Genomic DNA, 20617 nt, shown 5'->3' on the forward strand with positions numbered 1-20617 from the left:
ACACTGCATGTACACAAAGCAGGCTTCCCTTTGTTCTCGTTTCATTGACAACGTGTCTTGGGGTTCATTCTAAATCACGTCACACCGATCTGCATTCTTTCCTGGTGGCGGAGCTGGTTTGCTTCACCTGGGTGTAACTGGTCCCCTGCGGGTGCACACTGAGTTCGTTAGTCTTTCTGCTCCTTCAAACACAGCCTCAGTGCTTACACTCGGGTACATGGCTTTGCACTCATGCCCAGGTGTGTCTTTGGAATCAGTTCCTAGAAGCGAAGTTGTTTGGTCACAGAGTTTGTGCAGTTTACATATGCTGGCTCTTGTCCATCAAAGACATTGTGCTGGTTTCCCCAGTATAGGAGTGTTTATTGCATGAAGCCTTGGGCAGGCTTTTGGTCTCTGCAAATAGTCTGTGTTAAAAAGATGACTGAAGTTGATCACCATTTCTTGTATTTAAAAGCCCAACTGTATATATACATATATGTGTGTGTGTGTGTGTGTACGTATGGACTATAATTTTATGCTGATCTCTGTTTTTCTAGTGGGTTGTTTGGTTTTTTTCTTGTTGATATTTAAGAGCTCTTTATGTATTAAGGAATTAGTTTCTTTTCTTTGGTACGTGTTGTAGGTTTTTTTTTTCCTCCCAGTTTCTCACTTGCCCTTTGGTTTTGCTCACATTTTTGTTGCCAAGAAAAAAGTTTTTTTTTTCTTCAACCAGGTTTGTATTTTAGATTTATGTTACAAGGAAGTGAACCAGGAAGAGAAGAGAAAGAAGAGACATATTTGAAAGATATTTTGGTGGTAGAATGGGAAAGCCATGGAGTATTTTTTTTTAAGCTATGATAAGGGGCCATTTTTGAATTCTTTATTAAAAAACGGACTAACAGATGCCTGGAAACAAACTTTGGACATTGACCATAATTAAGGGCAGGAGGAGAGAGTGGAATCAAAGAAATAAAGAAGGTGCCTTTTGGTGCAGCAAACGCCATTGCAAGTGGCAGTGTGTGCCGGTGTCTCTCAAGGCTGCCACGCCTCCCTGAATTGGCCCTTCCTCCCCCAGCCTTGGTCCCAGCCACGGTCCGAGCCGCAGTCCTGGGATTGGAGACTTTTAGGTGGATCCCCTCCAAAGGGCAATTCAGAACATAGTTACCATTAACTTCCAGTTTAAATTGTCTTCTGAACCGATTTAACAAGCCTGTGCCTTGTTAATATTTTTTCTCCCATGTTTTTTTTTTCTTTCTCTGTATTTTTTTTTAATAAAGGGACCATCTGGAAGCTGCAGGTCACGAGTGTATTTTGAAAGACGCCTTTGACTTTGAAAGCCCATCCGAAATCGCAAACTTCATCAAGGCTGAGAGCTTGGAGGCGGCCCTGGCTCTTCATCTCTACAGAGGAGGGAGACTCTTGCGAGGTAAACACCCTTTCCTTCCAGAGGCCAAGCCCTGGAAAAGAGCGAAACCGGAAGCCCCGAGGATGTCAACTTAACGCGTGGATGAAGCCGTGTGTCCCGTTTACCTGGTTCAAACGTGGGAGGAGCACAGCCTTCCTGTGGGTGTGCTCTCCTTGCTGAGGCATTTTCTGAAAGGCTGTAACTCGTGCCCGTTGAGAGCGGAGTTGTAGTGGAGCTGTTTCTCCTGCCTCGAGAGCATCATCCTGCCTGTTTCCACGTGTGCTCCTTCACTCCAAGCACACTTTTCAGAAGTTAAAAACATTAGGCTCTTTAACAAAATGTCGACGTGGGCGCATTCAACTGGTTTATTAATGAGGGAACCACTGAGATGCTAAAGCCAGTTGAAAGAGCTTTTGAGGGACTGGGCGTCGAACAGGAGATCTAGTAAAGATTATGAAGGTGGGAGAGGGCAGAGCTCAGCGGTAGAGCGTGTGCCTAGCATGCACGCCGTCCTGGGTTCAATCCCCGGTCCCTCCATTGAAAAATAAATAAGTAAATAAATAAACCTAATTACCGCCCCAAACAAAACAAAACGAAAAAAGGAATGCTAGGGTTGGGCGGCTGGGTTGGCTGCAGAACTGGCTAGCGTTCAGCAGGGCAGTCAGCTGTAAGCTTTGGGGTGATTTTTTTTCCTCCTGATGTATTTATTATTCGGGGGTTACTGGAGAAACAGAACAACACACCGGTGTCAGTGTGTATCTGTCTGTCCCTTAGCATACAGCCGTGCTGAGGCCTCATGTGTGTCTACACATAACGTCGTGGCGCAGCCAGTCCCTGTGATAAATCTTCCCACACGCACGTTTATGCGTCGCGTATATGAGAGTGGCGAGTCCCACGGTCTCCCACCTGCAAGCGGGGCGCCCAGGAAGGCCGCTGGCTTCATTCAGCCGAGTCTGAAGGCCTGAGGACGGGGGTGGGGGTGGGGGTGTAAGTCCCAGTGTGAGTCCGGGAGCCTAGAACCGGGGCGCCGCTGCCGGAGGCGGGAGGGGGCGGGCGTCCCCGCGCAGGCGGAGGCGCGGGCGCCGCCCCGCTGCCGTTTCCCGCCGCGGCGCGTGGGGGGCGCTCCGCTCCCGCAGCAGCGCACGCGCGGCCCCGCGGTCCGCGCCGACGCGCCCCCTGCCGCCGGCCTTCCGCGCGCAGACACGCGCGCCGCTTTACCTTCGTGGCGCGGTGCTCGCTGCCGTGCGCACCGTTCGTTCAGCCGGTTTCCGGACAAAGCCCAGCGATGCCGGAGTCGCTTCCACGTCCCCCGGCGCGCGCGGCGTGTCATTTACCCTCCCGCGTAGCTCAGCTCGCTGTTGGGGCCTCCGCTCCGCAGACCAGCGCAGCCGAGTCTCAGAGACACTGAGTAACCAGCGCCAAGTCACCCGTTTTCCGGGTGGAGAACAGAGACTCTAGGCCAAGGCTGGGCGGTGTCGGAGTCCTGAGTTCTCCCCCGCTACATCAGACTGGACGTATTTGAATGTTTGCTGATTGACTTAATGAACTTGAGGGCTGATCATCTTAATTATTGTTTTCTCAGAGCTTTTAAGCACCTACTTTGATATCCCGTCTACATCTTTCTTTTTTTTTTGAATTAAAAGTTTTTTCTTGGTAGGAGGAGATAATTAGGTTTATTTACTTATTTTTAGAGGAGGTGCTGGGGATTGAACCCAGGACCTCGAGCACGCTAAGTACGTGTTCTGCCACTGAGCTACACCCTCCACCCCAGCCTACATCCTTCAGGTGTCTGTTTCTCTGTCTTTGGTGGTTTCACCAAAAGACTTTCTGCTGTTCTCTTAGCCCCCTTCAGCTTCTATTAGGGGAAGCTTCCCTCTGTGGCAAAGGCCGTAGGGTTATTTGTCCTGGGGCTTCTGTAACAAGTTACCGCACGCTACCACCAAGCCAGTGGCTTAGAGTAACACCCGTGTACGATCCTTCAGTTGAGGTGTCAGAGAGCTGAAATGGGCCTCACTGGGCTGAAATTAAGACGTTCGCCGGGCTGCGTCCCTTTTGGGGGGGTTCATGTGGTGAATCCACTTCCTTGCCTTTTCCACCGTCTAGAGGCACCCACCCTCCTTGGCTCAGGTCCCCTTCCATCCTCAGAATCAGCGATGGCCGGTCCAGCCCTGCTCACGTTCGTCCCCTGCCTTCCTCCCGTGTAAGGAGTCTGTGATGACGCTGGGCCCACCTGGATAATCCGGGATCATCTCTCCCGTTTTAGGGTTAGCTGATTTGCAACCTCAATTCCATCTACCTTAATCGCCCTTTCTCCTGGAACATATTCAGAGTTTTGCGGGAATTATGGATGGACGTCTTTGGGAGCCACGGCCCTTTCTCCGGTCCCCAAAGATTCACGTCTGCCCCACGTGCTAAAATCACTCTCCCATCTCAGCACCCCCCGTCCCCGAGTCTAAAGCCATTGTAGAAGGTGACTCATCTCTACTAGGTGTGCTTGTCAGTGTCTGGCCGTCTGTATTTTTGGAGAAGGTCATGCCTTTCCATAGTAAGAAACATGAACAATATAAAATGTTACAGAGCAAAAAGTTAAGTTTCTCTCCCATCCCAGATATGTCATCTCCTGGGTTTCTTCTCCAGAGACCATGGTAGCCAGGTTTTTGCCTCCTGAATCCTTCCACAGGTGTTCTGTGTCCACAGAAATGCATGCTGATGGCTTTCATACACACATTGTGTCAATCAAAATGCACTCGATCTTCTCACTTTAAAAATTTTTTTCTAAAGTTTTCATTTGAGTTTTTTACTTACAGCCTCTCTGTATCTCTTATGTGTTACTGGTGTGCTTGGTACCTCGTGGCTCAATTCCTAGGAAAAAGATAGAACGGCTCTCCTTGCACGATAGAACATTTCTAAGGCAAATAAAAGATCAGTGCCTTTTCACGTAAGCACTGAAATCTCAGTGGAGGTGGCTTGTTTGGGAAACCAACCCCAGGATGAACTCAAGTGAGATCTGGTCTGTTTAGTGGTTTGCGAGGGCTTTCGTCTCTTTTGAAATTTTTAGGTGACCTTGGATGTCCTTCTGGGGAGCCGTGTCTGATGAGCACACGGCTTGATCTGTGCACGGTCAGGGCCTCAGGAGATGACCAAGCCCAAGACAGAGCCGTCCATCAGCGCAGGGCCCTCCGCTCAGCGTAGACTCACTCCGGCGGAAAGTCCTTCTGCACTTGACATGCTCAGCATCTCTAGTATTTTTGGTTCCGTGTATCTGTGCCCTCCAGGATTTATCACTGCTGCGTTGTGTACTGTGCGTTCCTTGAAGATGCAGGAAAGATCTCTTTCCTCTCCCTGTTACAGTTCCTCGCCGGCACGGTGTCTGTTATTATGATCAACAGCAGGTCTAAAGTCAATATGTAACACAACCTAGCATAATATAATATAATGTAATATAACATGATGCAACGTGAACTCTTTCATTGTCATAAATACCAGTAGTTCAAGCTCAACCCATTTCCTAGAAATGATGAGCTTGGCTTTGATAGCTGGTTTTTCATGTGTTAAAATTGAAAGCAAATTGATTGAAAATTGTCCTGTTTCACGTGATTAACCCCAGGTCGTGTTCATCATAGTGGCACCTAGTCTGTTCAGGAGAGTTGGATACAATGAAACAAACAACAAAACACAGTCCGCATGTTCTGGGAACTTCGGTTTTCGATGTCATTGCTTTGGGATGTTAAGCAAGAGTGGTTTCCAAAGTTAAATTCTGCTTTGTTACTTCCCCTAATTTTGCAGGTCATGGAATTCCATTTGGAGTCATCTTTGGTGGAACTGATTTAAACGAAGATGTTAACCAGGGAGAAAAAAACAAAGTGATGGGGAAAGTCCTTGAGGAAGCCAGGTAATACTTCAGAGAATTTCACAGGAGTTAGGCATTTAACCCTTTTGGATGGAGTTCGTTGAAACAAAAAGATGAGGAAACCAGTAGTTGGGGTGGTTTACGTCTTACTGTATAAAGTCGGTTTCTTTCTGTTTCATTTGTTTCTTTCATTTGGTACATTTTTATTTTGCTGCACATAGTCATTGTAGACCAGTTACTGCACTTGGATAATTCTTGGACCACGGTTAATATTGGACGCACATAACCTTAGAAGGTTCTGCGTGGTGGAGGAGACAGAATTCTTGTTAAGAGTTAATATAAACCCAAGTTTTATTAGCTCACAAGATAGGTGTTGGTCTTGTGCCTTAAAACTAGGCTTGGATGTCATTGCATTTCAGGACCCTGCTTCTGCCTGAGGACTTCCCGAACATAAATGTGGCAATACAGTCTTTTTACAACAGGGCGTACTCCGTGTGTGTGTGTGTGTGTGTGTGTGTGTGTGTGTGTGTTTTACAATAAATAAAGGTATTCAAACAGCGTGAGCTTCCTTTGAAAGGTCATCTATCATATTACGTTTTCTTCCGGCTGTTGTTATATTGTACAAATGTACTGCCTTTAGATTTCTGCAATTTGTAATGCACTCTTACAGAAGGAAAAATAATTCTGCTCGGGAGAACCAATATTGGATGAATTCATCATATGGTATCACTAGCATTACTTACTGCGTTGTTATTAAAACACACATTGATTTTTAGTTGGGGGTGGGTATTGATTGAAGTCAGCGGGCAGGACAAGTTGCATGAATCCGATTTCTTGCCCAACACAATTCAGCCCACTTTTCTAGAAGACAAATTATTGACCTTCGTCTAGCTTTCTAATGAGTGTTTCATTTTTAATCAGATGATTTTAAAGAGGTGTGCTTTTCCCTATGAGGTGTATTTTTCAACTTTTTTAGTACTTAAAACTCTTTTTCCTACATGGTATATGTACAGTGTGCGAACTTAATGTTAGCATCAGCTTTTTTGGCTGATGAATATTATAATAAGCGTTTGGTAACTATAAATACCAGAATTAAGTAAGGAGTCCTTGAAATGTGTGGAAATTGTTTAGTGAAGCCTCATCGAAGTGCATATGAGAAAAACAGTATTGCCAAACGAATGAGCAAAAGGGGTTTGTATGAAACGAAATTGACGTGATGGTGGGGACAGTTATGTGGGTGGGGGACAGTCCCAGCCAGCCGCTGGGCTCTGACGCACACGGTCAGGTCCCTGCACCTGGGACATTTTCCCGCCCTCTCCCCCTCTCTCCCTGAAACTTGCCTCGCCCTCCCCTGCTTCCTGTTGGAATTGCGGGTGGAGCTGCTCCCTCACTCCCTCGTTCTCTTATTTAATCGTATTTAGCAGACATTTTTGCCCGCCTCCTGGGTGCCAGACACCGCAGGGGCTGGGCGGTGGCTGTGACAGAGCGACGTGACAGCTCCCGCGGGGCTGACATTCTCACAGGAAGACGGATCATGATGCTTGCCAAACAGGCGGATTTATCGTTCCACAGAAGCCGTCCTGACGGTTACACTTGTGCATTTGTCCGTGAATGCCGCTGGAGGGGAAAACGCACGGTCTCTGTGTCGCTGGCCTGATTCTCTGCTCAGCGGCTCTTCTTGCTTTTGGGGTCTTGCTTTTTTTTTTCCCCTGAAAGTTTGAAGCTGTCAGCTGGTTTGTTCACTGGCCACGTGGGGAGCCCTGATGTCTTCCAGAAGTCCTGGTCGTGGTGTTAGTGCTGGTAGAAAAGTAATACTAAACGCTGTTGATCAGGTGTTAAATGAACTAGGGACCGAGAATCGTGGCAGGCGATTTACATGCATGGTGTTACCGGTTTGATTCTTAAGTTTCTCGCTTATGCAGTTTTGAACGAAGGAAGGTTTCTACTCCATCCTTGGACTCGCTATTTAGTTGCTTTTCATTCCTTGTAATCCTCATTTCTCGGCATAAGGTCGACGCCCTCTGATGACAGCGTTTGCATTTCTCGCCAATGTTCTGGGGCTGTGGAGAGCATCTCGTAACTGGTGCCAGGAGTCAGACCCCGGCTGGGCTCGGACGGAAGGCCCGATGTGGTCTGTTCCTCCTCGCCCACATTTACTCTACCCCTAGGGGAGGGCCCCTCACTTCTCCCCTAAGCAGGGGGCGTGTGAGTGGCTGTGTCTGGGATGGTGGCCAGTTGTGGGAGAGGGAGGAGGGGAAGACGGAAGCTTGGAGAAGACACAGGCAGGGGTCACCCCGGGGGGAGCAGTCACCTAAGGATGGTTCTTTGCTGCAACAGTTTTCACTCCGCTGTTTGCGTAATGGTGATTTTCTGTTTCTGCCACTCCTAGAAGGAGTTCATTAGTTGGAATTCTGCTATAGGGACGAGTTGTCTGTTTGACCCCATTTACTCATTCAGTTATCTGTGTACATCACCGTGGACCCAAGGATGTTTATTCAACTCTCTGGGTTACCCATCACTCTTATTGTTTATTTCAGTGCCCAGGTCACCCCACCGATGGCCACGGGAGAGGCTTTGAGTTGAGTCCTGCATCCCCTTAACAAGCTCTCGCCATTCTTGGGGCACTTTCTTACTTTCTGGAGCCATAAGTTGTCCCTGGTTCATTCTGTGTGTACCCAGCCCTGCTTCTGGGGAACAGCCGTTTCTCGGTGAACGGGGGCATTAATGTTCCTTATCCACGGACATTCAGGAAATCTTGGGTACTTTAGCCTCGCCTTCCTTTGGTGAACCTGCTGTCGTGGATGTGAGCGGAGATGAAGTCTAACGGCCAGTGACTCGCGGCACCTTCAGCGTCTTAGCCTGTCTCTCGCGGTTTGTTCGGAGGAGCTGCTTTCTGCCCTGATCGTTTCCGTCATTTTTGTTCCCTTTTCCAGGTTCGCTGTCGCTTTCACGGAGTCGATGAAGGAAACGGCGCAGACGCAGTGGGTACGTGTTCCCTCCGCGGCGTGATTTTGGCCATGCGGACCAGGTCGCGGGGGCGGGGGACGGAAAGGGCAGCGCTCCCGGCGGCCCTGCGCGCTGCGGCCGCGGGGGCGCGCAGCGTCTCCCACACGTGGCTGGTTTTTATTTGTGCAGATGCTTTCAAAACGTCACTGATTTTTTTTTTTTTTTGATGTTCTTATTGAACAGAAAAAGTAGCCCGTGGCCACCTCTTTCCATGTTTTGTCTGTTTTCCTTTTACGTGCCCAGATGGGATGCTTTGCAGACGACGCCGTGCGCGGTGCAGCCGCCCGCACACGCTGAGCGGCAGGTGGCAGGTGCAGTTTCCTGGATTGGGCTGTTTATTTGAGAAGCTGTAACCAGTAGAGGACTTCGTAGCTCTGCAAGTGAATGCAGTTATTGACTTAAAACAAATTTATTGCAGCTTAGAGGGCAGGTGGAATGAGCTGGTGGGGGTCTGAGAGCTCCGTGGGGAGTTCTCTAAGGCATGGCAGAGCCGGCATCCGCAAAACTAGAGAAACAGCCCTATGGAAAAGGCTGTTTGCTGTGGCGGGAAGCCCTGCAGGTGGCCTGGGTGGACCGCCGCCGTGCTGGGCCCTGGGGTCCGCCAGCCCAGCGTCGTGCACGGCACTGATGGCCGTGGCATCTGTGGGCGTCATTCCTCTGTGTGCATCTGACAGGCTCTGCACATTTTTTATATATAGGCTTTCAATTTGTAAAATCTGATGCCTGGAAACGGCTGCACTGGGACAAGGGCAGACCCAGCTTTGGGGAGGGCTTTTCTGGGACTTTACCAAAGCTCAGAGTCCTGTGTGCATGTGAACGTGAAGGTTCACTGTGGCCAGAGAGTGTCCATGCTTATTCCTCGTATCAGACTAACCTGGCAGAGAATTGAGGTTGCGTTTTTCAGTGCAATATATTTTTCACACACACACACACACACACACACACACACACACACACACACACACACACACACATTTAAGGCATTGTCTGCTTTATTTTTTGCATTTTTTTAGGCTTCATTCCCTTTATTTTTTGCATATATATATATTTTTAGACTTCACTCGCTTTATTTTTTGCATTTTTTAGGCTTTGTTCGCTTTATTTTTCACAATCTCATCTATATTTTAAATCAGTGCAACTGAATGAATGAATCACGGCGAGCTTCCTGGCTCCCAGGTTCACCTTTGTACCGTTTGCCCATCTGCCTTCAGGCAGGCAGTCACATACACCCGTGGTTCTCAAAGCGGGGGTTCCCGGGACTTTTTCAGGGCCTCCGCAAAGTCAAACCTATTTTCATAATAACATCAAACCAGCTTTGCCTTTTTCACCCTGTGAAAAGCAACGGGGAGGAAGATGGCTGGTTCCTTAATCCCGGCGAAGCTGGTGGCACCAAGTGTACAAGCAGTCCCGGGCTATTCACCGCCACCCACTTGTAGTTAAAGAAAAGCCAGTTTCACGTAAGCATGTCTGTGATGAAGCATACAAATCATTCATTTTATTAAATATTAGCCTTTGAATACATTTTTTTTAAACGTTCTGTGTGACGAAACAGGAAATACAAGGGGGAGGGTGTATAGCTCCGTGGCAGAGCGCGCGCTTAGCATGCACGAGGTCCTGGGTTCCATCCCCGGTACTTCCATTTAAAAATAAATAAATAAATAAACCTAATTACCCCCCCCAGATCTATGTAAATAAAAAAGCTGATAAATACCCCTCCCTTTCCAACTACTCAGCGAGAGGTGGCTCTTCCTTTATGAACCTCAGTCAGAACAGCCTATGGAAACAGACTGACTGGGGCAGCAAATGTGACACTGTTCTGCTGTCTTCTGTGAAGCCAGGCATAAAAGAAGGCTTTTACCTGTTGAAGCATGTTTCTCCTCCATGATTTTCCCCCCTTTCCCTAACTTCTCAGTCTTACTACTGTCACCTTTGTCCGTAAATCCTTTGTCCCTCCAAAATTGGTAGAGATGTGTTCACTTACTGTATCAGTCATTTTTTGCTACGTAACGAATCACAGTAAACAGAGTGTCTTATGACATTTACCATTTATTCTTTTTTTAAAACTGAAGTATAGTTGATTTACAATGTTGTGTTAGTTTCTGGTGTACAGCATAGTGATTCAGTTTTATATATATATATATATATATATATATATATTCTTTTTCACTATAGATTACTACAAGATATTAAATATAGTTCCCTGTGCTGTACAGTAGGACTTTGCTGTTTATTTTATATTTAGTAGGCTAATGTTTTTTTATAAGTAAATTTTGGGAGAACTTGAGTAAAGGAATTTATTTTGGGGAGAGGTAATTAGGTTTATTTGCTTATTTATTTAAATGGAGTGGCTGGGGATGGAACCCAGGACCTCGTGCACGCTGAGCACACACCCCACCACTGAGCTACACCCTCCCCCTGAGGTGAATTTGTTTTTATAGTTTAAAGTGATGGGAACTGGTTGTTAAACTTGATGATGAACCTGTTACTTAATACAGATTTTTGTACTTTTTGGGGGGGTGGATGATTTTTCAGTAAAGTTCAGCATCATACCTTTATTTGATTAATTTTTGCAAATAAAAACTATGTAATGAGGAGCATAAAGGTTCATTGTTGAGCCACATTTATGTAATTCTTTCAGATGGCTCTTTTGCAGAGAGACTACTTTCATTTACATGTTCTGAACAGTGATACAGTTTTTTGAGTAATTAAGCTTCGCTCCTCGTTACCACATTTCCAGCTTTTGTTTTGAATTCTGTATCCTTTATTTCGGGGAGCAGGCTTGGCTCAGGCAGAAGCCTAGTTAATTCTTCCTAATGATTATCAAACCAGAACCAAATTCCGGTAATCCCCAGATTAGGAAGATTTATGACCTTTGCTTCTTAACGGCTTTTGTGATTTTTGTGTAGCTAAGTACAGTTTTGAGCATAAAACCTGGCCTAAAACTTGTGTTTTTTTCAAACTTAGCCTACGTAAGAACACAGACATGTGCAGGCAGGCTCTGGGTACCAGCGCTGTTAACAGAAATAACAGTGCAACCTCCAAGGGTGAGCTGCGCATGCGACTAAAAATTTTCTGGTGGCCGCATTTTAAAAGTAAATGGAAACAAGGAAAATCAGTTTTAATAACAGGCTTTATTTAGCCTGCCTCCCGGAGGTTCCTTGGTGCCACGTCTTTGAAATTGAGCGTACATTTTACACTCAGTGGGGGGCACACCTCCGTCCAGACCAGCCCCGTTTCGGGGACTCGGCAGCGCCGCTCTGCTGACCCCACTGGCAAGCAAGGGGGAGCGCCCTGTTGCCGGATTCCTGACCCCCGTGCTTCTCTGCTCTCCGGGGGTGGAAGATGTGTGAACGAAAAGGAAACGAGGGAGGGCTTATTTTGCAAGCCGTGGGCTACTTTCAGCCTCTGGGGAAGCCAGGATGCTCCTTTAGAAACCTTGTTTTGGAGGCTGTTTCCCGTCATCCAGCTTCTCTGGCTGACTCTCCACAAATTAGTTTGGTTGGATTTCGACAACGATGGCTTTATTTTATCTCTTAATTTGAAGTGCCTTTGTTTGGACCCATATCATTTTTTTTTTTAGTGTTGTTTATATCAGCCTCAACTTGATGTCCTTAATTTGATGCCTACTTTGTCGAGGACACCAGCCCAGAGGGCTTTTCAGCCAGGTCTGCCTGCTATGTCGTTAGCATTTATCACTCGAGTTCAACATCCATCGTGTTTGGGGATAGCACCAGTCTGTTGGTTTGTGATATCAGAACCTTGATTCGGTGTTTTTAGGAATTTGATTCACCTCCACGTGTCTAACTGTGATATATGCACGGTGGAAATGGAAAATTAGTCTAAAGAGAATTTTGATTTCTTCCTAGGGTTTGTAATAGACATGCAGAATGCAAATCCGGGCACTTCTAACGCTAGTTTAGAATGTGGTCTCTAGATTCACCAGACTTTTACTAGAAAATGTAACTGTGTCACCAAAATAATTAAAAAGTGAATTGGGTATACATTTTTCTTAACTGAAGGCTTTCCTCTCTGCAGAGGCAATGACTGAGGTTTAATTTGTCTCCACTGGGTTCCAAACCCCACAGGCCTATGGAGAAAAATCAAACTGCACTGTTCACATGCTTTTCCTAATAAGTACTCAGCTAAGAGGACTTTCTCTAAATTCAAATATTTGTTTATGAACTATTTAAAAAAAACTCCTGAGTTTGAGTAACCATTGTGTGGCTCAGTTATCAATCAGAAAAGCACAGTGAGGGGGACAGGGGCACAGAGTGCGTGCTTACCTGGGTTCAGCCCCCCGCAGTACCTCTTCCAAAAATAAAATAAATACATAATTGCCTCTTCCTGCCAAAAAAAGAGAATAAGAAAAAGAAAAGCACAGTGAGAACCAGCAAGGCCCATGAGGGCTCTTCGCCGCGGTGAGTGCCAGGCCAGGCTTCCTGGCGGTGATACTTTATCCTGATTTTGTTTGTTTGTTTCGGAACTTTGGAAAGTTTGAGTCACTGCCTTCCGGGGCCGAATTTACCTGCCTTGCTTTGGCGCCTATTCAAGAAAAATAACCTTCTGGAAGCAGTTGTGGGAGGCAGGACCTTATAAAGTGTAATTTTACTTTCATTGTGTACATTTACTCACCACCATTTTTTTTTTTTGGAAACTGACATACAGAAGGCAAGACAGAGCTCACCGGCTGTCACGGGCGCGGCTCGTGGCGCGGGCCAGCCGGAAGGCCGCCGTTGGTGCCAGTGCTCGGCTCGGTGAGCTGCCTGCCGCCCGGTCGCTGCAGCGCGCTGCCCTCTGAACTACTCCTTGTCTCTCCTCCTTGCCGCACGGCCCCTTGCTTTGTGTCTGATCATCTCTGAAAATCACCTTGCCAGCAGCAGGAGTGTTAAAGGAACCCAAAGGATGGAAAACTCCTCAGTCCCAGAGCACAGGTTGCGAGTTAGCCTCTCCCACGACCTGGGGCACAGGCTGTTAGAAGGATCAGAAACATTGCTTCTAATCCGTCAGAGCACTAAGACAAGAACAGTAGGGGACGCTTTAGAATAAAATCAGCGATCATTCCATGTTATTTACTCCATAGATTTAACCGTGCATTTATTTTTAATCTTCCCAGGAATTTTCCCATTGGCATTCCTGTTTCCTGAGTCGCTGGACTAGATTAGGTTAGATGTTACACACTGAGCCCTTGGTTTTGGCCAGGGAGGTTCTAACAGTTTCATTCTGATGGCCTGCTCCACACCAGAACTGGATCCCAGTTCAGTTTTCAGACCTCCTCCTCTTCTTGTTTGCGGATTTTTTGTTTTTCCTTGAAAAATCTTTCTTTGGTTCAGTTGCAGGAATTCGGTGACAGGGTTGTGCCCCCTCCTTTTTATTTTTGAAAGTTATTTTCTTCCCTTGCTTAAAAAACACATTTCTTAAGAAAAGGGAGAAAACAGATCTGTATCCTCCCGAAAAGGGCCTCATTTCTCTGTGTTTCGTAGTGTTCTTTGAGAGCTTTATACTTGCCGGCCGTGATTTTCTTTTAAGTAATTTGTAACTGTTTTAAAAGGACTTAACAAAGACATCATCAGAAGCTGTATTGTGACTTCAAAACAAAGATGAATGTTTTTGCCACCTGTAGGGGATGGAGTTGTGCATAGATTTCAGAAGTAAAATTTATTATAGTTTCCCCTTGCGGCAAGTTTAATTTCGGAAGGTTATATTAATCAAAAAATGGGAAGCCTTTTTGTTATTGCTGTCTGTCTGCTATTCCACTATAAAAAAAAAAAGGCATAAATGAGCTTTGGGGTCTGTTACAAAGTCACATACGTTTATACTCATCTGTCCAACAGATGTACATGCTTTTTAGGTCAAATTAAGTAACGGTCTCACAAAGACGTTGAAAGTGGAGAATCCTCCCTCTCCAGCTTTCCTACAAACACACACACACAAGCGTGCACACGCACACCCACACACACCCAGAGTCTTTTTCATTTAATGGGTCAATGAGCATGTCTTGCAAGGGATATGAGATAAATATATATATATATATATATATATATATATATATATATATATATATATATATGTATAAGGCCTCTGACTCGTGCTATTTCAAGGCAAGTGAAACAACAATAAATGTTGAGCAAAGAAAGCTAATTTGTATTTAGAACATTTTAATATAGAAAATGATTTTCCAAGTCAATAGAGGCCTGCTGGCTTTTGCTAGATTATTTTTTTTCTTTTTACAATGATTAAAAATAACCCAGCTGCAGATTTTTGCTACTGTGCCTCTTTCCTTGATTTGCTGGGAAAAGAGCATCACATGTCATTCATGATGTGTTTCGAACGTCCGTATAGGATGTGGTCCTTATTTTTTCCAGGGTTGCCACAGATTTTGGGGCAGTCGTGCTCAGAGATGTGTAAAGATCCGCAGATAAATCCAGACATTTCCACGTGGAGTCAATTTGCTCTGTTTGTAGAGCTGAGATACCCACTTAATTAGTTTTTGTCTCTGCCCAAAGGGATCTTCTTGGGAGGAGCATTTGAGTTCATGTATTTCTAGTGAAAACAGTGGTGAGACTGTGAACGCTATTTTGCTTTGCCTTCACGAATCCAGTTTACATAGAATTATGTTGAGTCTGTTTTTGTCCAATACTCATATTACCTTCAGAGTGAAGATGCCTTCCGGGTATGTCTTTGACAGGGCTTCAGTGTCCTTATAGACGCTTTCTGAGCCAATGTTTTAGACTTTGGGCTGTTTTGAAGAAGAGGGTTTCTTCTCCTCCAGCATCTTCACCTCTTCCCCCTCCCCCTCCATCTCCCCCTCCCCCTCCTCCATCTCCCCCTCCTCCCCCTCCACCTCCCCCACCTCCCCTCTATCTCCCCCTCCTCCCCTCCATCGCCCCCTCCTCCCCCTCCATCGCCCCCTCCTCCCCCTCCTCTTCTCTCTCCCCTTCCTTTTTCATCTTCATCTCCTCCTCCTCCCCTTCCTCCTTTCTCCTCCAAAGGGAGGGAGGGAGTAGGCGCTCTCTGTTCAAGGATTTGTAACCCAAACCACGTTTCTCCAAACTTCCACTTCCAGCTTCAGCACCTGATGTGCACCTGCTGGGCTCTGTCCCTGGCACGTTCTCTGTCTGAGCTTCATAACTTTTCTTCTAACATAGTAACTGTAAATTTGTAACATTGCATTACGGCTGATTTAAGAGATGTCTTTGTTTGTGCTTCTTACTTTATAGATGCGCGGTACTTTTTAATGGGCGAACCCCCATTAAAAGCAGAGGTAACGCTTTGCTTTTATAAAGTTAACTAGTCTGTGAGCGGCTGTGTCGATGATTCTTTGCGATATTTTCCAAGAGAATCTTTTTTTATGGCTTTCATTTCATTTCTAAAAAGCAAAGGTAATGAATCATCAAATTTACTTCTTTTTTTTTTCTCCCTTCTTTTCAAAAGCCGCATGCTAAGGGTAAGATCTTCGTCCAAAGTCAAGGTAAGACTTTTTAAATATATATATATATATATTTGAAAAAAAATGAATCCTTTATCTTTTTAAAGACACATACTAAAACACTTATGAAATGTTTATGAGCAAGATGTCTGGGATTTATTTAAAAATAGAACAGATACACTTGTATTATTTTCTGACATTAAGGTAAAAGATAAATAGGAAAACATTATAAAAGAATAATTAAAAATGCAGATCATTTAACAGGAAGTACAGATACTGTCAGTAAAGATGGAAAAAGACGGATGGGCTTCTTTTTTTGAGTTGAGTTGAGTTGAGTTGAGCTGGGGGCACCCGGAACCCTCTGCCTCCCTCTGCAACCCTTCCTGCCCTCCCCCGTCCTACCCTGGTGGTGGTCCCTTTCCTCAGACCCTCGGGGTCTCCTCAACATAGCTCGTAAACCGCTATAGAAATCGGGGGAGCAGGAGCTCCACAGAACACGTAGCTGGTTCCAAGCTTAGGTTAGAGCCAGTGCTGAGGCCAGGGTCATAAGTTCAGGTCCACCTTACACATCACATTGTCATGGTTTAAATGCCCTGATGGTTTCAGGGATCCTTTGAGCAGCAGAATCACTCATCAAATAAACTGTTTCTTGGAGCCCCTGTTTAAAAAAAGACGCGCTGACTCAGCATATATCAAAGCAGAGGGGGAGGGTGGTGTGCATGTCAGGACAGGCCTGGGGCTGCGTCTCCCGTTCCTCTGCTGCAGCCTGGTTTACAGTCAGGGAGGAGGCCGGTGCAGCCAGAAAAACGGGCTTTGATGCAACACGTGGTTTCGACGCAGCCTTTACCACCTATACACTGGGCCATTGTGGACCCCGATTAACCTCAGGGAAGCTCAGTTTCCATAAACCGGAGGCGTCAGCCTGCTTAACAGGACGTGAAGGTTTCCAGGACGGCGGGGACCACACCCGCCCAGAGTCTGCCAGTCTGGGCAGGGTGGGCCCTCCTTAACTAGCTGCCGTTGGCACCGGTCAGTGTGAGGGACCAGCTCAGGAGGGCACTGAGACCGAAGTTACATTCCGTAACATTTCAGATCTTTTCTGCTCTCAAGACAATCTGTTAAATGTTGCCTCTGGATCTTTGAAATCTTTGTTCATCTTTTCAGAGGATTTTAAACTGAAATCTGTTTGGGGAAGCGGCCTGGATAGCAGGCATTCATGTCTGATTTGGAGAGGGGTGGGGTGAGGAATTTTAAATGCAGACATAATTTCTACGTGGTTTCTATTAGAGTTTAGTTGGTAATGGTTTAGATATCTGGTTTTTTCAGAACTCAAGCTTTCTGCGTCCTGGAGACAGTTTGGCCCCGTACCGGGTGGTGGGGTGAACGTGATGGATGTTTTTCTCCTTGGGACCCAGGGGCTGACTTTAAGCCTCGCGGGCTTGGAGGGGTTAACGGGAACTCAGTGACACCCTCAGGATACTGAGGTCCTTCTAAGAAGCGGGCGTGACGGTTGTTTAGATGTCAACACAACATAGCTGGTCGTGTCTCAACAGCGCGAGCCTTCTCTTTTCCTCTTTCCCCAGGAATTTCAACAGCGCCGAACGCCGCCTTTAACTGGAACAGCTTCCTTCAGCGTTCAGGTAGGAGGTGAAATCTTCCGGTAGGATTTTCGCTGAAGTGCGTCTTGTCAGCAAGGTTCAGTTACTTGCTAGGGTCACGCTGTTTTGAAGAAGAGCCTGTCAGGGTCAAAGTAGAAGAAGGGGAGGGGCCCGGGCAAGACCAGAACAAAGCTCGTCTCTCCCCATCCTCCGAGACCTCGTCGGTGGGCTCATCCCCGTGAGGAGCCGCGGCTGGGATGCGGGAGGGGCGCGGGTCGGGCAGCAGCGCCGGCCTTCCTGATGCTGCTCCTCAGACACATGTCCCAAGCGTTTGGCGTCATGTGGCGTCTGTTCCTATTAAAGATGCCAAACTCATGTGTTCAATTTGTGCGACTTCATTAGCTGCACATGTAACAAGTGCCCGTGGTTTGAAAAAATAAGAAAATGGAGATCAGAGTAAGAAACAAAATTTTATTTTTATTTATTATTCTTTTTTTCTTTTTTCTTTTTTTTTTGGCGGGGGGAAGGAGGTAATTAGGTATTTGTTTATTGATTTGTATTAATGGAGATCCTGGAGACTGAACGCAGGACCTCGGGCATGCTCAGTGCACGCTCTACCACTGAGCGGTACCCTCCCCAAGAAACAGAGTTTTAAACCACTTGAAATCTCAGCATCACAAAGGGACTGCTATGAAGTGTCTCGATGTGATCTTTCGGAACAACTTTGCATATATATTAATGCTTTTTATGTACTTATATATCATATCAATATTATAGCTGCATTACACTGTTATGTATTTTTGGCTCTTAAAATCACTGTATATATGAAATCTATATATATGTAATATTTATAGATTTATTATAAATACATAGCTAGGTATTTGATCTACATTATTTACATTATATATAAATTATATATAAAATATATATAATATAGATCTGATTTTTTATGTTTAAATAATACATATGTATAAATCATCATATAAAACTATTTTTATTTTATTTTATTTTTATTTTTTTCCTTTTTCAGTTTTACTAGGTGGAATTATTACAGTTCACCTGCACATAGACATTGCATTGCACATAAATACACATGTACAGTGTACTGACCATTTTTTTTTAGTTTACAAAAAAAGAAAGTACAGTCAAACTGTGCTTTCTGCGCAACCTGCTTTATTTATTCATCATGTTAGTAACAAAATGAGCTGACTGAAAAATTTTTCTAAGTCAAAGTAAAATGTACATCGAGAGAAATGCAGAGACTTGAGATGTAAAATTAGATGAGTTCTGACAAGTGGACTGATCGCCTTCCCACCGCTCAGGACAGTTCGCCCTTGTGCTTTCCCGCATTTAGTTCCCATCCCTCCGTAAGGGCCCCCCGTCCCCCGTTCTGTCATCATCCATTAGTTTTTACCTGTTCCCGAACTTCGTCTGAGTGGATTCATACAGTAAGCGCTTTTTGTGTCTGGCTTTCTTTTTTCTCCACATAACATTTTTGAGGTTCGTGCACACACACTGCTGTGTGTAACTGTTGTTCTTTCTTTTTCATTGCCAAGTCGTACTCCACTGCATGGATAGCTCTCCGTCCTCCCACTGGTGGGCTTTGGGTTGCTTTCCTTTCTTAGCTGTTGTGAATAGAACTGCTCTCCACGTGCTTGTGCAAGGATTCTGGTGACACTTTTTCATTAGGGTTGTAAACCATCTGAAATTACTTTTCATGTGTGGCCGGCAGTGGAGATCAAAATTCAGTTTTTTTCCTCTAGGTTTTAGTGTCATTGAAGGCACTTTTCTTTCTCTGTTGAATTGCTCTGGTTACTTTGCTAAAAATCGTCTACTGTACGTGTTCCTCTGTATGTACATGTTTTATATCCACCCTTACGCCAGTATCATGCTGTCTTTGCCACAGATTTATGCTGTGTCTAGAAATCAGATAGCGCTAGTCGGCACCTTTGCTTCCGAATTGTTGTAGCTCTTCTAGGTGTTTTGCAGGTATAAAAATTGAGAATCATCTTGTCAGGTTTTTATAAAATCTCTTTGCATTGACTCTGTAGATCATATTAGAGAGAACCTGATATCTTAACAATAATTTGTCTTAAAATCTCTGAATGTGCTCTATCTGTCCATTTGTTTAAGTCTTATTTATCTTCATAATGACTTGTATAGGCCTCTAGTGTTGTTTAAAAAATATTCTTAAGGACTGTATTCTTTTTGATATGCTGTAAAGGTTTTTTTTAAGTTTCACTTTTGAATTTCAGTTGTTGCTAGTAGATGGAGATACATTTGATTTTTACACATGGACATTACGTCCTGAAATCTTCCAAGTTTATTAGATCTAATGACCTTGTGTTTTTAACTCCTTGATTGTATTTAAAATTCTCTAAACGTGTTCAAGCAATCCCTTTTGTCGGGCGTTCAGAGTTTTTAAGCACTTTTTGATATGCAGCGATGAAGGTGCTAGGGTTTCAGTTCTTCACATTTTTTACCTGATTGTTTTTCTAGGGCAGTTCCTAAAACCAGAATTACTGGGTTAGATTCTGCATTTAACCAGGGCTTGCATACGTCTGCTGTGAGGGTCCCTTGGAAAGCAGCATCAGTGTGTGTGTGTGTCAGTGATGCAGTGAGGGTACCGTTTTCCCCACATGTAGTGCCTACTTTGTGTTTTCTGTGCATGGTACGATCCAAGCAGGGTCATGGTGTTTAAGCACAATTTGGCTGTATGGTATCTGTAAGCATAGAACGTTTAGTTGTCCACACGTGAGGCCCACAAGTTGACAGCTGTTTGGGGTCATAACTGCCTTACAGGCTGATGGACCCAGTAATTCTGGAAAAGCACCAGAGCAGCTAAAATCGGTTACTGGACGCCGTCTGAAGCCTAAGAACCCATCTGTGCAAACCTGAGAGGTTTCTCCCTCGAGACAGCAACACAGAGGTACCATTAGGGGAGCTGACGCCGCGGGTCCTGCTCTAAACTTCAGAGAGGAGACCGAAGATGGCGAAACCATGCCCTGCCCTCGGCAGGCACGAGGACCACCCCAAGCCTATTTCGGCGCCAAAAACTTTGAACAGAATCTCCGCCACATACTCTATGTCAGCGATAGGTTCCCTTGAAAAGAAAACGTTTCCAAGCATCTGGTTAGAAATAACTTTCCAAGTGTTGCACATCTGTCTCGGCAATAGCGTTACAATCTCGGCAACAACGTTACACACGCTGTCGAATTGCTTCATCACGTCAGGAAGCGGGCTTTGTTGCTCAGAACCAGTTGTGAGGCTGTTCCGTCTTCTGTGTGTCCCAGGTCACCCCTGCGGTGTCACCAACATTCATGATTTCCAAAAGGCGGGTGATTTGTCACCGA

At 45.4% G+C, this 20617-nt stretch overlaps 1 protein-coding gene across 10 annotated transcripts in view; it reads left to right on the top strand.

The window, feature by feature from the left end:
* Nucleotides 1-20617, top strand: part of GLT1D1 (glycosyltransferase 1 domain containing 1) — a 95028-nt gene that overhangs the window by 14167 nt on the left and 60244 nt on the right. For 9 of the 10 annotated variants that reach the window (XR_010378615.1, XM_064481309.1, XM_064481311.1 and 6 more), the window contains exons 2-6: nucleotides 1257-1405; nucleotides 5171-5276; nucleotides 8168-8219; nucleotides 15672-15708; nucleotides 17250-17306. Coding sequence is in view for 9 of the 10 variants with exons in the window: in XM_064481309.1 (XP_064337379.1) it covers nucleotides 1257-1405; nucleotides 5171-5276; nucleotides 8168-8219; nucleotides 15672-15708; nucleotides 17250-17306 (401 nt within the window). In the remaining variant the exon portion in view is untranslated. The remainder of the gene's footprint in view (nucleotides 1-1256; nucleotides 1406-5170; nucleotides 5277-8167; nucleotides 8220-15671; nucleotides 15709-17249; nucleotides 17307-20617) is intronic. The other variant, XM_064481312.1, reaches the window with a different exon arrangement.

Source organism: Camelus dromedarius, chromosome 31 (genome assembly GCF_036321535.1).
Source record: "Camelus dromedarius isolate mCamDro1 chromosome 31, mCamDro1.pat, whole genome shotgun sequence".
NCBI lineage: Eukaryota > Metazoa > Chordata > Mammalia > Artiodactyla > Camelidae > Camelus > Camelus dromedarius.